Source organism: Echiichthys vipera (assembly GCF_963691815.1).
Source record: "Echiichthys vipera genome assembly, chromosome: 18".
Classification (NCBI taxonomy): domain Eukaryota; kingdom Metazoa; phylum Chordata; class Actinopteri; order Perciformes; family Trachinidae; genus Echiichthys; species Echiichthys vipera.
This window is the reverse complement of record NC_139843.1, coordinates 7014896-7031078: the sequence shown is the minus strand read 5'-3', so window position 1 is coordinate 7031078 and position 16183 is coordinate 7014896. Positions and strand designations below refer to the sequence as shown.

At 43.4% G+C, this 16183-nt stretch overlaps 2 protein-coding genes across 2 annotated transcripts in view; both read right to left on the bottom strand.

Annotated features, from left to right (window-relative positions):
* ttyh2 (tweety family member 2) overlaps nt 1-11250 on the bottom strand; it is a 59236-nt gene extending 47986 nt beyond the window's left edge. Inside the window, exon 1 of the mRNA XM_083932233.1 lies at nt 10851-11250. Coding sequence (XP_083788359.1) covers nt 10851-10979 — 129 coding nt within the window. The 5' untranslated portion in view covers nt 10980-11250. The remainder of the gene's footprint in view (nt 1-10850) is intronic.
* Nucleotides 11251-12571: 1321 nt separating this feature from the next.
* On the bottom strand, nt 12572-15982 carry rpl38 (ribosomal protein L38). The gene is made up of 5 exons (XM_083933093.1): nt 15950-15982; nt 15716-15741; nt 14576-14636; nt 14287-14409; nt 12572-12640 (listed from the first exon to the last, which is right to left on the bottom strand). Exons 2-5 carry the CDS (start codon nt 15716-15718, stop codon nt 12615-12617), a joined length of 213 nt encoding a protein of 70 aa, XP_083789219.1. The 5' UTR covers nt 15719-15741; nt 15950-15982; the 3' UTR covers nt 12572-12614.
* Nucleotides 15983-16183: the final 201 nt, after the last annotated feature.

The following is a 16183-nucleotide window of genomic DNA, read 5'->3' as shown; positions in this document are numbered from 1 at the left end:
CTTGTCTCCTTCCTGAGGCATACTTGTGTTCTGGCGAGGGGAAAGGAGTCCCATGCTTAAAAACCTATACATACTAATTTTGGTGGAAAAAGATGTAAGTTTGATGGTGTTTGAGCCTCTAAACCTGCTCAAAACCCACTGTATATTTAAAAAATTGCACAGGGCTTTAGAGGGACTTCACAAATGTAACCGGAGAAACATTTATCCCAAGGTAGCTTTTATGGCCAAAACACTCTGCACTTTCTCTCTCTCTCTCTATACAGTCCTTTCTTCTCAGTAGTAGTGCGCAAAAAATAATGGCTTCTGAATTATGTAGCATCTATTCACTGGAAGATCGCACACAGAGACTGTACCTGCACACACACACACACACACACACACACACACACACAGCACAACCCCATCCTGGAACCATCACTTCCCAAGTGCTCCAACCTTCCATTAAGTTTAAAAACACCATTTATCTTTTACGGACCGGAGTGTGCACACTATCGTTCTTGGGTAAAAATCAAATTGGCAGCTCTGTCCACTTAACTTCTACCTAAATTAGGTCTGAGTAGTTTCCCATTAAAGCACACTCGATATGTTAACACCCCTCTCCTTACTTACTCATTCCTAACTCAAGGGGCCCACTCCTCTGTCTTCTCTGTTGTTTCCTCTCAATTGTCCCAATATAGAGGGGGTGGGGTGAGCACGAGGCTCGAGGCGATGACACGAGGAAAGAAAGGAAGGAAGATCTAGCTGAGCGGAAAGGCAATCCCTGAGATGTGGATGTGGGGGGGGAGAAGAAGATGGGGAAAAAAGAGAAATGGGAGACAGGGTGACAGAGTGATGGAGGGAATAATGATGGTAATGAAAACAGTGAGACGGCAGGGTGTGGACGAGAGACACACTCGAGCATTGGTGGAGGCAGAGAACAACAAAGTGTATGTTTGCACGTGCCTGTGTCCATGACGGGAAGACAAAGACACAGCTTCCTCATCCACACGGCTACCTCAGACAGACTCTTCATCACTCGGTGCGCGGCCCACTTTCTCTCCTGTTACGTTACAAGTCTATTGTAGCTGACTTCCCCCCTGAGGCTGGAATGTTGCATAACGCTCCATTTTTGTTCCCAAAAATGGTGAGCCAACCTACGAATCTCATTGTTGGATGTACAAACGCACAAGCGCATGGCAAGAACACTCGGCCATGCCCTCTGCCTGAAAGGCTGACTATTTTAAGGTATGACACGTAGGTGAACCCAGCAAAGTTAACACAAAAAGGAACTTTGGATCCATCTGTTACTCACAAATACAAAGCTCCAACGCTGCCAGTTCATAAAGTGCATCCAATGTAATCCAATTAAGGGTACTGCTAATTATTATTTGAATCTATGAGTCTTCTATCTGTCATTTCTTCAATTAATCAATTATTCATTTTATCTATAAAATGTTAAAAATAATGAGTAATGCCAATCCGAAAGTCCTCGGTTTCTAGGTGAAACAAGTGAATGTTGCTCGACAATTTATTTAACAATAATTAGATTGTAATTGTCAATTAAGCTTCTGTCTATTGAGTAACTGATTCATCTACTAATCATTTAAGCACTAAATCCAAAGAAAAGCCCTGCAATTAATCCAATTTTACTCCTGCCCATGAATCCATATTTAAAGGTCCTGTATTATCTTCATTTTCAGGTTCATGCTTGTATTTCGTGTTTCTACTAGAAACATGTTTCCAGGTGTTCTACATCTGCACTCTCAGTGTCTCTGTACCATCACTGCAACCAGGGAATGACTGTAACGGTACTCTAGCGGCATTCACACAGACATTCACACTGATGGCAGTGGACATCTACATGCCATCTACTCTGATCATTCACACCACATTTACACACCCATGCGCAGCACGGGGAGCAATTCGGGGTTCAGTGTCTTGCCCAAGGACACTTCGACATGTGGACCGGGGGAGATGGGGATCGAACCACCAATCTCTCGAACAGAGGACGACCCACTATTCCACTATTCCACCAAGCCACAGCCGCCCCCCAGAAGTCCTGACATCTATTTTAAAGACAGTTTCTGAATAAAGGTTGTGTGCATTTCTCTGTGGATTCAGCGTTTTTGATACTTTCACAGTATTTATATAGCACCTTTGCCGGCTTTATAATAAAAACAGACATGGAAATATCGGGACCTTTGAGCCTCACATTCACTCAGCTTAGTTTTAATCAGAAGGACTCTGCACAGAGATTTCTTGCAGCCATTTTCCCCCTAAATATTCAATGTTCCCCTATAAAGGAATGCCATGTTTGCCGAAGTTTGACCTGAATAAATACCTCTTGACGGGCACTCCACTGTATGTTTCAAATGTGCTTTATTGGAGCAGAATGGGATGAGACAGGAAACAGACAATGTGGACATGCTGCATTTCCAAACAGATGCAAACTCACAACAGTCTAAGTGGTATATACAGTAGTTTGGTCCTTATGCTGAGCGGCCATTAAAAATCCATTTTTAATAAACAACAAGAGACCATAATTAATATATAGAGATGGTAAGCACCTCCATCTGTTGCAGTGCATCTGCTGAGCAGGACTAACAGTGGTATTCCACAAGCTTGGAGCAGAGCTAAATACGCGCTAAGCGTTATGAAGAGTCTTCCGCAGGCGTGGCTGCTCCACAGCAGGTGGCAGACAGCTGTGTGTAGGTGGAGGAAGTCTCCAGGCGCAGTGTGCATCGATACAATACGTATGTGTGTGGCCCAAATGGGCAGTGACATTTCTTCAACATGATAGGGGGTTAAACTGGTGTCAGGTCAGATAGAGAAGGAAGAAGACAATGACAAAGAAAGGAATTCCACCTTTAAAAGTCAAAGCCTTGTGAGCAGCGGGAGCCTCTTCTCGCTTTTGGAAATCAGTAGAGATGATTGTAGTCCTTAGTCTACTCTTTTTCTTAAAGGGGGTTAAACTGGTGTCAGGTCAGTTAGAGATGGAAGAAGACAATGTCAAAGAAAGAAATTCCACCTTAAGAGTCAAAGCCGGCGATTTAGCATCACACATCGTAGAGTTGGGGGACAAGAGAAAAGCTGATGTCGCAGAGGCAGAGATATCCTGACTTTTAGTTACAAGTATAGGTCAAGGTCCTGTCAACTAGCGGCAACGAAGGCTAATCGTAGCGTTGCCTCACGTTGCCTGTATCTGGGCCAAAAAGTTGCACTCGAGCACAACGCAAAAACTACAGCCAGCGGCCAACTAGAACGTACATTCTGCGCATGAATTAGAGGGAATAAATCTCCGTACCAGCAAGCGGCTGTGGTCTGTATTCATCATTCAAAAAGGGAAACCAGAAGGCCGACAGGATGGATTGAAGACACTGGTTAACCACCTGATGTTGAAGGAACAATCGAGATTTACCGTGCATGAGTGAACAATAACACCGACGATTACGAAACGTCTCTGCCAAAGAGCTCGATGGCTACAAATATAATCGCACTGGATCCAACAAATCTGTTTTCAATCTCGCGCCCTTTTCACTTTAGTCGTTTGCTTGCTTTTCTCACTTTCTTTTTTTCTTCTCCTGCAATTATTCGCTTAAGCTGAACATCAGAGGGATTTCTCTCACCGACGGACTCCACCACTGTTTCAACATGCTCAATTACCTGGTGTGTCGGGGCGTTAAGGCTCCAAATGCACTGGATCCTGTGATTCTGGTAATTGCAAGCTCAAGCTGAGATTTATGTTTTCAGTTGTTTTCATGATAATCCCATGAACTGTTGAGCGAAATCAGAAAGATTCCTCGAATAAATCTTATTGTAAAACAGCCCCAAACGATCCCTCTGGCATTTTGCTCTTTCGATACAGCACGGATTAATAACAACACTTTATATAATGAATTTGCAGCACCATACAGGGTTGAATGGAGGCTGCTGAGTGCCCTGACAAATGACACTATGAGGAAATGCCTCCCCAGACATCAGTTGAACAGTCCGACTCACTGTCTTCCTCCATGCTGCTGCCTGTCGCACTCTGACACTGGGGTGAACGCCCCAGAGGCCGCGGCTCTTTCCAGCAGAGTGCACTCGACTGGGCCTGCCCATGTTCACAGCTGGGATGCCATTAAGTCCCAGCAAAGCGATGCATGAGAGGAGGAGGAAATGGGAGGATGGTAGCTAAAGGATCCTTTAAATTTGTTTGGCTGCACTGCTTTGTTGCCCTCAACACTTTGCCATAACAAACTGAGGGTGTCAGAAGCTTTGTGAGGTGTGGTGCTCGCTCATCTTCAAAGATTTTCTTTTCAGCTTCGGCTAAAGAAATGTTTGTCTTCTTCCTGTTGTGCAGTGTAACCTCAATGAATCTCTCTCTAGTGCGGGCCATGTTTTACGGGGACGCCTTTGGAGTGCACTGAAGCGAGCTATCTCCCTGTTCTTCCCTGACACCCTCTGTGAAGCCAAACCTTTCCTTCAGGGGAGTCAGAGGTTGTGATTTTGATGCTACACCCCCCACAACAAAGGAAACCAAACCTCCCCCCAGCTTCCATGGAAGAGCAGATTTCATTGTTGTCTCTGCTGGAGGGGAATGTGGCCGCGTGAATTCACATGTCCCAGTCCCGTCCCGTCCCCCCCCCCCCAAAAGAAAATCCTGGCACCATGATACTAAACAAAAATAAACCCCTGGCACCATGAATAGTCATTCGCTGCTGTCATTTCCTGTTTAAATATTGTTAGATCAGCATAAAAAATACTGCCTTATTAGTACAGGCCCCGGTCGTACCATCCAGCCAATCGGGTGATGCTAATCAGTGGCTTCAAGCACTACAGAGACAGATTGGGGTTAATGACCTTCTGGAGAGCTAGAGGGGACATTGTGAGTGCATCTTTCTATGTGTGTGCATGACACAAACGAGGAGTATATAGGGGGAAAAAAGACATCATGATTGTTGCAGAGGCTGAATCACTGCTTTAACGATTCAGGGAGAGGCTGAGGTGGGACAAAGAGCATGGAAATCAAGAACGACAGATTTAGGATTGATTTTCTCGCGGAGGAGGCGATGGGAGTTGTTAAATTTCCAATGCGATCAGAGCAGCTGAACGGATAATAGATTTCTCGCCCGTGGTATGCATAATTTTCCATTTCCATCACACAAACTGAACACGGCTAACACCAACAGCGTACGCGCCCAGTTGTAAAAATAGGTGTAATCAGTCAAATTGTAACAGCGTTGTGTGAAGATGAGCTGCTGCAAAGAGAATCAAATATTTGGCAACACAAAAACATTGGACACAATAGTGACTGCACTGGAAAGTCATTGCTGCAGTGCAGTCAGAATAACTGCATCACTTGAAGGACATTATCTTTTTCCAAAAGTAGGAAAACACATATTTTATTCTCCGTCTTCCACACACGGATGGCTCTGACACAACTGCACATCCATTTAGATGCATGTGAAGGCCGAACATCCATAAACAAAAAGGGGAAGGTGAAGGAAATGCTGATGAACACAGAAAAAAGCGAGAGAGGGAGATGGACGAAACAAAGACAACAGAGGAAGCAGAAAGGTCTGGAGGAGGCGACTGTTTGCATGCACTCGGACGGAACATGGTTCCCAGGGAATCTCTGTAAGAAAAGCCAATGAAGCAGAAAGGTGGAGTGGGTTAAGAGTGTGTGTTTGCTCCCGTAATTGAACAGCAGAGTCTGTGGCTTGTTCATTTACCTCGTATCGTTCTAGGTCGCCGTAATAGCAAAATAAAAGCTTTCGATAGAAACTTGTCCGAGCTGGACATTAAAGTGATCAGTGGTGAGACGTGAAAGGGGCGCGTTGTTTAGTCAAGGACAAATGTTGCTGCTATTAAGCAAAGTGCTTTCGTTCCCCCGGTGCAGGAGGAGAGACAAATGTTACATAATCATCTGTAATTAGGTGCAGGAAGTGTGAAATCTAACCAAATGCCCATGTTACTTAAGGTAATAAAAGGGGTTTATTTTTGCATTAAACTCTAATTACTGAGTCCGTTCTCTAAAGTGACCTGAAGTTGGAGCAAGCACAAGGACAATCACGATAAATCTCTCTCTATATAAGCAGTTGTTGGTATGAGTCACTGTACTGATGTGACTGGGCTTGTCAGATAAAGTCAGTGGGGGCCATAAAGTGTGTCGCAACTCGCTGGGAGGAGCAGCAGCAGGTCGGCCAAAACCCAGCCCACTGTTGGTCTCATTTCCTGTCGCCAATGCAGCATGGAAGCACAGCGAGACGGCTAGTTAGTTAGCTAGCTTGCTAACTCCACCATTGCCCCACACATCACCAGTCACATGAAACATAAAACACCAGTCACAGAAAACAAGCTGAGCACTCATCACTCGACATCTGGCGATAGCAATGTGCTTCCCTATGCGTTGACAGGAGTGAATGGTTTGACTGTTATAGCAAAACCTCTCCTCCGCAACTTGCCACAAGTCGGTTTATTCCCAGTATAAATAATTTCTATTTAAATAATTCTATTCATACATGTACTGTATTTGGCCATTGCTCTGACCATTCTGCTATGTTTATTTGAATGGGAATGTCCTTTCTATCCAATTTCATTTCTGTTGCTGACCGTCTGCTGACTTCATATTTAACTGAAATGCTCATTTCTCAGTTTGTTTGGATATGATTGTCCCTGATAATGGCAATGACACTGCTAGCTTGCTGTGTCACATACCAAAAGACTAATACAACAACAACACAAACGTATTTCACTACAAAGAAGCACAGACATTCAGTGTAATGCACATTTCCCCCCATAACTCATCTCAGCATTTTAAATTGAAGTCTGGCATTATGTCACCCAGAGACTTAATAGCATTTAGAGTGACCGCAAATTCACCAATGAACTGTTGTGACCCAGGCTGCTGGATAGTATCAGAGTATGAGGCCCTAAAGCAGGAAATGGGAAGGGAATCAGATGGACAAGGACCTTCTGACCTACACGGTGTCTGGTTCAAAACACACACACACACGCACACACACACACACACACACACACACACACGCGCACACACACACACAAACACACACACGCGTCTTAGAAAAACTAGGCCCCTGTCCTATTTTTGGGTGAGCTTTTTCAGTTTTTGCCCTCTTTCCATCTTCCCGGCCTCGGGACAGAGAGAGCTAGAAGGAGGAACACATTTAACACTTCAGACCGACCTGGTTGAGAAGGAGAGAATGGTTGCTGAGGAGATCTTCACACCGAGAGGACAGTAAAGGCCTCAGTATGATCAAGACACAGTGCTTATAGTGCGTAGAACTGAGTGTAATAACATGAACATGAGTTCCTTCGAGGAGGGAATGACCAAAAATGTCCAGACTCTCCTGAGCCTTTAGAGAGAGATCAGGGAGGCAGCATGATGCAGCTTACAGGCAGCTATAAAGGCATGCGTCATGCTTTCAGCGAGTTTAAAACAAGTCGTAAGGACCTAGTTCATTTCAAGCATCTCAGCAGAACTCTGAACATTGCAGTCTGATGCAGCTCTGGATGAGATTTGCCAAGAAGAATAGCTTGCTCATTGTCAGGAGACAGAAATTAGAGGAAAACTCTTCAGTCAGGTGATTCAGACATTCCATTATTGACAATACCAGTGGCCAAAGGAGGGTGAGAAACCCTCTAACGCGCACACACGCAGACAAAGAACAGTGGAAGATCACGACCCCTGCATTCCATCACATTCGATGGCCCAAAGCCAACAGAGGAATTCACCAGGATTGCCTACACTATACAACCAGCCAATTACAACTCCTCTGAAAAGGCATACAAGCTGGGTAAAGGCACGGCTCATCTGCTCAATACTCCGCACAGCAGCGGCCAACTAAACATCAATTCAGCAATTCCTTCACAAAAGAGTGACTCAACATTACACGGCTCGATTATATTAGGCTTAATTTAGGTTTCATTAGAGTGGATTCTTTACTATTAAACACGCTGTTAGTCATCCCGGCTTATCCCAGAACCTAGAATGTTCATTAATACCACAGTGTGATGCTTTGCAGCGTCGGGAAACAAAGCAACACAGGACAATTCTCTCAAACATAGAGTATTTTGAGGTTTTTACCGCAGTATGGTTGATTGTATGTGTCACTTCATTAGCAACGTTAACACCAGCCCCCAATAATTCAAGAATAATTCACAACTTAACGACCATGCGAGTACACCCGGGGGCAATATATCACCTCTTTGCCCAGTTATTCATCCCTTGTTTGCATATGCAGCACACCGCTACTAATGCAGTCAACCAAGGAGGTGGTGATCAAAATTAAGTCTGACAGCCCACAAAGGACTGGAAATGTAATGGCCTAAATAGCATTGCATCAGCTTGAAATCGTGTCATTGGCTTTGGTTCTGTGCAGGAAAGTGTTCTACAAAGTGGAAGCATGAAGGGCTTGACCTATATCCGTGAGAAAAAAGACAAAAAAAAAGCTGGTTGTGTCCGAGAGAGTAACAGAGATACAAAGGTCGGAGAGAAAGAGAGGTTGATGGTTGTGATGAGGGGGGTTTCCCATCCCTGACGTGACGGCCTGTTGTTGAATGTCTTTCCAAGAGGAAGTGCTGCTCTCCTCCTGAGACTCACCACCGCCCTCCCCTCCCTCACCCCGTTGCCCTGACTCTTCTTCCACAGCGCTACAGAGAATAGAAATTGGCAGCATGAGAGAGGAAAAAACCTCTCCGTCTCTTACATGATACCAGCACGTCAAAAATCCAATATAGTTGTGTTGCCATCTTATATTTTGTAGAGCTGACATAGCCGCTAAAGGCAAAGAATAGCATTACAGTTAATGTTGAGGCCAAAGACTTTTGGCCCACCGCCAAAAAAAGTTGTTGGGGAAAAACCCTCAAATGTAAAAACAGGGATTTCTTTCCCCAAACAGCTTAGACTAACCGATTAGTAGCTAACGTACACTATCTGCTCAGCACCAAACAGCGGACAGGCAAAATTAGCGCCTAGCAAGCATTTAGCAGCTATGGTCCCTCAGAGTTACGAAAATTATCTAAAAGGAAAGTAATTGTTATGATGTGTTCACACCAAAAACTTTTTCACACAGTGTCGCAAATAAACACAAATTTTCACCAGCAAATGAGGCTAATATGCAAAATTTGTGTAATTTTGCGCCATTTGTGTGACGCTGTGTCGCTAAAGCTACCAGCATTGAGATTCTCCTGCATATTAAAGCCCTTACTGACCCAAACTCCAGATTTTTTACAAATCAGCAACCTGATGTCGTTTTTTCGACATACTTTGGATCCGTCTATTTCAATTAAATCACAGTAAAATCTGTGCCTCAAGTAGCGCTAGTGGTGGCGGTCATCCAGGTGTGCTTCCTGGAGAAGACGGTGAAATTCACAAAGCTGTGTGCGCCACTAGATTACGAACCCAGACACACCACACTCCACATCAGCTCCACCTGTTGCCCATATTTTTGTACAGTCGATGATGTGAAAGCGTGACTCCGAAGTTCTATCAAGTGATATATCACATCTTTTGTGACATTTGTGCATGGGAGAGATGTCAGAGCACGGGGGCTGCCAATGGATCGGCGCCCCGAGCAGTTGGGGGTTCGGAGCAAGGCACCTAACCCCCAACTGCGGCGCCGATCCATTGGCAGCCCCCTCGCTCTAACATCTCTCCAATAATTGCATGTACATAGGTCCTGTCTGTGCATGTGTGTGTGTTTCAGGCCTGTGAGTGTGTAACCTGAATAATATAATAGTGAAATTGAATTGAATTTCCTTGATTAATAAAGGAATTCTACTTCTTCTATCCTTCCTATCCTCCAGGAATTATTAGGCTAAAATGGAACTCATCCCTGCAAGTGTATCCATATTGGATGTCTCTTTTACATTTGACTGTCACTAACACCCCCCCCCGACTGCCTTGAACCCTGAAGGCCCCTTGACCTCACACTGAGAACCACTGTGCTAAGGCGCTACAGAAATGGACTTAAACGTCACCCGTCCTCAGCGTGATGTATGTATACTGACAGAAAGTAAGCTGTAACCCTGAAAAATTCAACGGCCAAACAATAAATCATTCATAGCACTTGACATGTGTTCACAAGCAGGCTATTAGTCATCCAACAGTTGATCCCATCCCATTTCATAACAGTGTGAAACAGTTGTGTCACCACATCTGGAGTTAGACGCCGACCACTTGAATTCCCATGAGGGAAACATCTATGGCAGCATTCACACAGGGGTGCTCTTCCTGGTCCCCTCTCTCACTCTCTCTCTCACTCTCTCTCTCTCTCTCACTCTCTCTCTCTGTCTCTTTGTCCAACAGAAAAAATGTTAACAAGCCCAAATGAGGGCAGTTTGACAATAAATGCATGTTCTGTCTCTAATGGAAAAGCACATTTTTGTAATTTACCTTGAACAAAAGCATAGAACTCAAAGATGTAATGCATATTATTTTGCAGAGAGGAGTTGCTTTTGGAGAGACCACTGAAATGACAACTAAAACTGGCAGCACCAAGCATCTGGGACTGGGTCCACTGATGTGTGACTGGAGACTGGCTCCTAATAAATGTGGTGGACTGGAGCCAAGGTGGCTGCTTCTTAAGTGGACTGGATGACACTCAGAGAGACATTATGGGACAATTCTGTCATCCTGCAAAATGTAATCTGAAGGCTGATGAAAGCATAATTCATTTTAGTGAAACAACAGGAGTGTCAGCAAAAGGATGAGCCATATATAGAAGGATTGTTATAGAAAGATGTCCCAATACCGTTAAAAAGTCACTACTGAGTGCCATGCAAGGGCTTATTGTGTCCCTGTTTTACTTGCGTCCGCCTTGATAAGTAGGCTCCTGATCAAGCCCCGTGTCCCATCCTCTACTGACCTGCTGGTAGTTCTCTTCCTCGGGCTGGAAACTGTTGTCAATGGGCTGAAACCTCAGGTTGATATGAGGGAAATTGTGAAGCCAGTAAGTCCACCAGGGCGCAATGTAATCCACCCGAGCCGAAGACATCCCTGCCCCGAGAAAAAAAGTTCGGCCACAGCCTAAATTAGCCTCCCTTTGCCGAAGCGGACTGTTCGGTCCGCTGCCCGGAGATCCTAATCCCGACTCATGTCAGACAAAGACACTGATAAAAGCATGCTCGTTTGTGGAAACACACTGTCAGCCACGCATGAGAGGAACCGCACAAGAAGTCCCGCAGAGAGAGCGGTGCTGCTGCAAAGTGAGATCCGACAGATTATTATGATTGTTTCTTTACATGAAAGAAGGAAGAATCACAGTGCGCCCATGTCTCCGTGTCTGTGCGGACCCGCGGCTCCTATCCGACCGACAGCTGCTCCAGACGCACGCAAAACAGCCACCAGCGGGGACGCGCAGCGAGTAGGGACACGAGATACGGGAGCGCGCAAAGACGCCCCTTTGAGCAGTTTGGAAACCTCGGGCTGGACGCTGAAGTACCAATGTTGAAAAATACACATGTGCAATTTGCAGTTGTGTTATTTTTTTATAATGTTTTGTTTGTTGTTTCATCCGCGTCTCTGCGGAATCAGATACTGCACTGCCACCTGGTGGTCAGATGAGACTGTTACAGACTACTGTAGGTCACAGCAGGGTTCATTCTGGTCCTCATGGGACGTCCGGACAAAACACCAGCAAGTGTTTTCTTCACAAACTGTAGAAGATGAAATGAGTGAGTCTCTCTGTGGAGAAATCCTGGCTTCCTGCAGCTTTTCTTTTTTTTAAACTGATCTTATTGGGCTGTAAACAACCAAAATTGTGTTTTCTGGCAACTCTTCAGAAAGATAAAAGGAAAACAAGTTTCATAATACCTGGGAGGAGACGCTGCACCCTATATAATCTCGATTTCAAGTCCTTTTCACACCTTAAAAACTTCACAGCAGCCTCAAGAACACAGTAACAGATGAGCCATTCTCTAGTCCCTGTCCTCACTGGGCATCCACAGGTGTGTGCATGTCCTGAGGTTTTAGTAGCAGGGTGCTTTACTCTTATGGAATAAAAATGTATGATTTTTGTATTATATTTACTACACAATGTAACAGGACTCATGCACTGGTGATAGAGAAAAGCCTTTGCATTTACTGGTGTTTGATTTAAGATTGAAAGCAGCATAGTAGGCTCCTACAAAATAAAAGAATTTACAGGACAAACTAAATGTAAATTTGCTTTTATGAGTTTACTTAAACATTTGGTAATCTTGTAATGTAACTAATTTATGCTTTTATTTAACAGTTACTACTTAAATCCTCAGCCACAACTGATGACATAGCACATATAAATATACTCCTAAATGATTATTTTAGATAGATCATTTTCAGATAATGTCTGAAAAGGTTTGCCATTTACAGAAATTAGACGTATCAAAGTTTCATATTATATTGAGGGTTTCTTTTTCCATGTCTGGACTAGAGCATGTTCTCCTCACACGTCCAACTAAAGCTCAAATCTGACGACTTGTGGAAAATGCCAAAACCCCTTGTTTGACCCATCTTGAAAAGCTGGCTACACACTAACGCTTCATGATGCAATTTAGTTTGATTCAATCATGTTGGCATTACGGCCAGACAAAACCACAAACAATTAACTTTGTTTTCCAATTTTTATTACAATTATCTGTACATCACGGATTTACTTCAGCTCCTTCACAGCCAGACCTGTGAAGACAAAGACGACAGGTTAGAAAACATTCAGACGTAAAATATCACACCAGCAAAGACAAGGGCACTTGTTTTCTGCGCCCGTCATTCTTAGAACGTTGTTTCTTTGTGGGGAAACTGAAGAAATGTCACGAGTACCCACCAGTGAAGACACTTTTGCAAAATCCCTTGTAAAAAAAAAAAAGGAGGGACTCACCACAACACTATACATTTGCCTCCATTATCATCTGACAAACCAAACAGACTGGTTTCAGTCATGCTGTTAGCGTTGGAAAACAGCTGACAGCAACATTTAAGTTAATCCAAATCCTTAAACAGCAAGGCTATTATGGAGGCTTTATGGAGATTTATTGTCAAATTATCTGTCAACTTACTTAAGCACCTGAATGCGAACAACTACACAGTATAACCGAATCAAATCACTCAATTATATTTGCATCACAGCTTTTGGATCGCTATTTAAGAAAGATGCAACCGTATGCTTCATTTACTCACATTTGCATTTTGTTTGAGTCAAACTTATTTCTTATTAGAAGCACAGCTATTTGCATTCAAACTAGATATTCAAAAAACAGTTGCAGTCTCAGCCCACATTAGCCCTCACACTATTGTTCCAACTTTTATCATGTTTAAGCAACCACCTAAAGAATACGGTAGTTAAAACATTCTGGTCACAAACTCAGATTATCAGAATGAAAAGTAGCTAACCCCCACATGCACCTGGGCTCACAGGTGACCTTTAAACTGCAAAACAGCCATTAAGTACATAATCCTGACAGCAATAATATTCAATCGGACAACTTTAGAGAAGTAAGCATCAACTTTGAGTGAAACATCACAACATGGTGAGTCACTGCGCTGTACACTAACATTTATTTCTTCTTTGTAAATGGCTGTGTCAACCATTTTAATGACTACAGGGAGGTGAATATTGTTGTCATACTGTATGTTGCATTGATATGAGACCATGTTCCACATAAGTCATTTTAACAGTATCCTGTCTGTTAGTCCTGCCCAGTATCACCCCCCCCCCCCCCCCACCTCAATAAACACCCTTGTGGCAGCAGTGTCGGCAATTCTCATTTTCCACTAGGACCTCCACCCCAGTGGGTTCCTCCCATTTAAAATGCTTCAAAACCCAGCTGATTTTTTTTTATTGTAAACAACTGCCGTTTCTATATTTGTTTCTACCCAAGATGCACTGGTTATATTGCTGAGGCCCATTAAACATTGGATCCATTTCCTACATTGTAAAACATCTGCACTGCATTTCTAGGACTGCTCTGAAAACTGTTGTTTACCATGGATAGAGTTACTTCATTACAAGTACATTGATTCCTTTTACAGGGCACTTTTACCACTATCGCCATCATGATTCATACCATCCCTGTGCATCCTTGGGCAGACTCTTCATATAAACATGTTCTAAGTAATTAGTGGTCCAAGCCTCCACATGGTATTTTAAATCAGTCCCAGGTTCAGAGCGACTGCATTTGGGCAGCACAATTACTTACAGTCGAGGCAAAATTTGCAAGGGTAAATATTTAAACTTTAGTCCGGAAAGCAAAGTTTTGCAGCCGGTCTGAACACAACACATGACTATGTTCAGATTCAAATGTGCGTTACTTCTTGATAATGCTGACCTGGGGGCAGGGACTGCTTGAGCTTCTCAGCCTTCTCCTTGTCTGTGATGACCAGGGTGTACAGGTACCTGCTGCAGCGCACCTTGAACTTAACATTGTCCTTGTTCTTCTTGATCTTTACGGCTGAAGGAAGACAAGCCGGTAAAGATTCAACTCAACAAATATTTACATGGGCTAAAATCACAATCAGAACATTCACAGTCAGTATGTTAAGTTAAAATGGGCCTTGTACATCACTTTCATTAACATCAACCAGAACAGGCAAGTGAGACATTTAAGACCAACTTACACTTGGCATCCTTCCTCCTGGCGGTCAGCAGGAAATCTTTGATTTCTTCTATCTTGCGAGGCTATGAAATAAAAACAGAGAAGTCACAGGTGTTATTCATACAGGCAAAGCATAAAAACTCAGCTTGAGAGTGAACACAGTGATGTTAAGGGACCGGTGGAACTGATGTTTCTGTGAGAAACCGAAACCCAGCACTAGGTCCATCATTACTCTTGCAAGACTTACTATCATCACGAGCACATCAGCCTGAGATGATTGCATGTCTTGCTGACAGCAAAACTGGTCTATATTCAAAGTTACTTGTAATCAAATATGGGCATCCACAGTAAGCATAACATTAGCAAAGCATGCTTCAGTTCAGAACAGGTAACATTGAGACTTATTTTCTTTCAATTACTCCAGCGTGTACAAGCAAGTACATTCATACGGTTAGGCTCGTGAACATGCCATTCTCAGAGTTCCTACACCTTCTCCATAGTTAAAATCAGACACTTTACAAGCATTTAAAAAGGTGCATTTTGATGTGATTCGAGCACTGTACAGTTAAGGTAAACTACACATGCATACATATAAGGTACAGTACACTGCGTTGAAAACAACAGAACTTGTGTTTTTTATGACAGCTATTTACAGAAGGGTGACAAATGATGTAAATAGACTTGCTGTCAGAGCTAATTTTTCATGCAAATATGTCAGAAAGCAGTTTTCAGTCTCAAAAATGCAGATCTTATTTTCTCTGTGCTACAATCACGCATGCCATCCCATGTACTACAGTTCAAGCACTTTTCAATCCTTGAATTCACCACAATTAAGACTTCCAGCACCTATGAGTACCCAGAGTTCAGAAGAGGCAATATAGAGAGACTGATAGTTTGATATTTACGCCTCATAAGTAGGGTAAATTCACACTCTAAGGGTCGTGAGCACGTCATTCTTCTGCGACAGGCGGTTAGCCGGGTGGCCCAAGCTAGCAGCACTATGCTAATGACAAATGCTAGCCCATTTGAAACGCATCTGACGCCTGGTGTATCACCACAAACACGTATTTCACGTTACACCTTTATTACACTCATAAGATAGAACATTATAAATGTATGCAGACTTAACTACTGAGGTATTTAAATGAGAATAAGTCCTTACCATGCTGCCGTGTCAGCGGACTGAGGCTGTGGAGGAGCAGAGAAAGATGGAGTCAGTTTATCGGTTATAACGAAGGAACAGAGAAGTGTCGGAAAGCAAATGGTGAGATCGACATCTGGCTACTGGGTTGATTAAGTATAATTTAGCAGAACCGGGGATGTTATTATCAGTGTTTAAGAGGATGGATGATGATAGAAACAGTGAATGTTGTTTATGTGTTAACGTGAAACTCACTCAGTCTGCCGGAGAGGGGATGAAAAGGGGCGGAACTTCCGGTTAGCGCGGCATTTATTCAGCGCTACGGTAAGCACAGAGGACAAATAAAAGCGAATGACCATGCGCTGCGTTTAGACAGTGTTTTATTAAATTAACGTTAAATAGTGGCTCTCTGTACTTCGCATATGTTAATGTGATTTTTTAACACCCTCCACAGATGAAGAAAAAAAGAGTATACTCAAAACTCAGCCT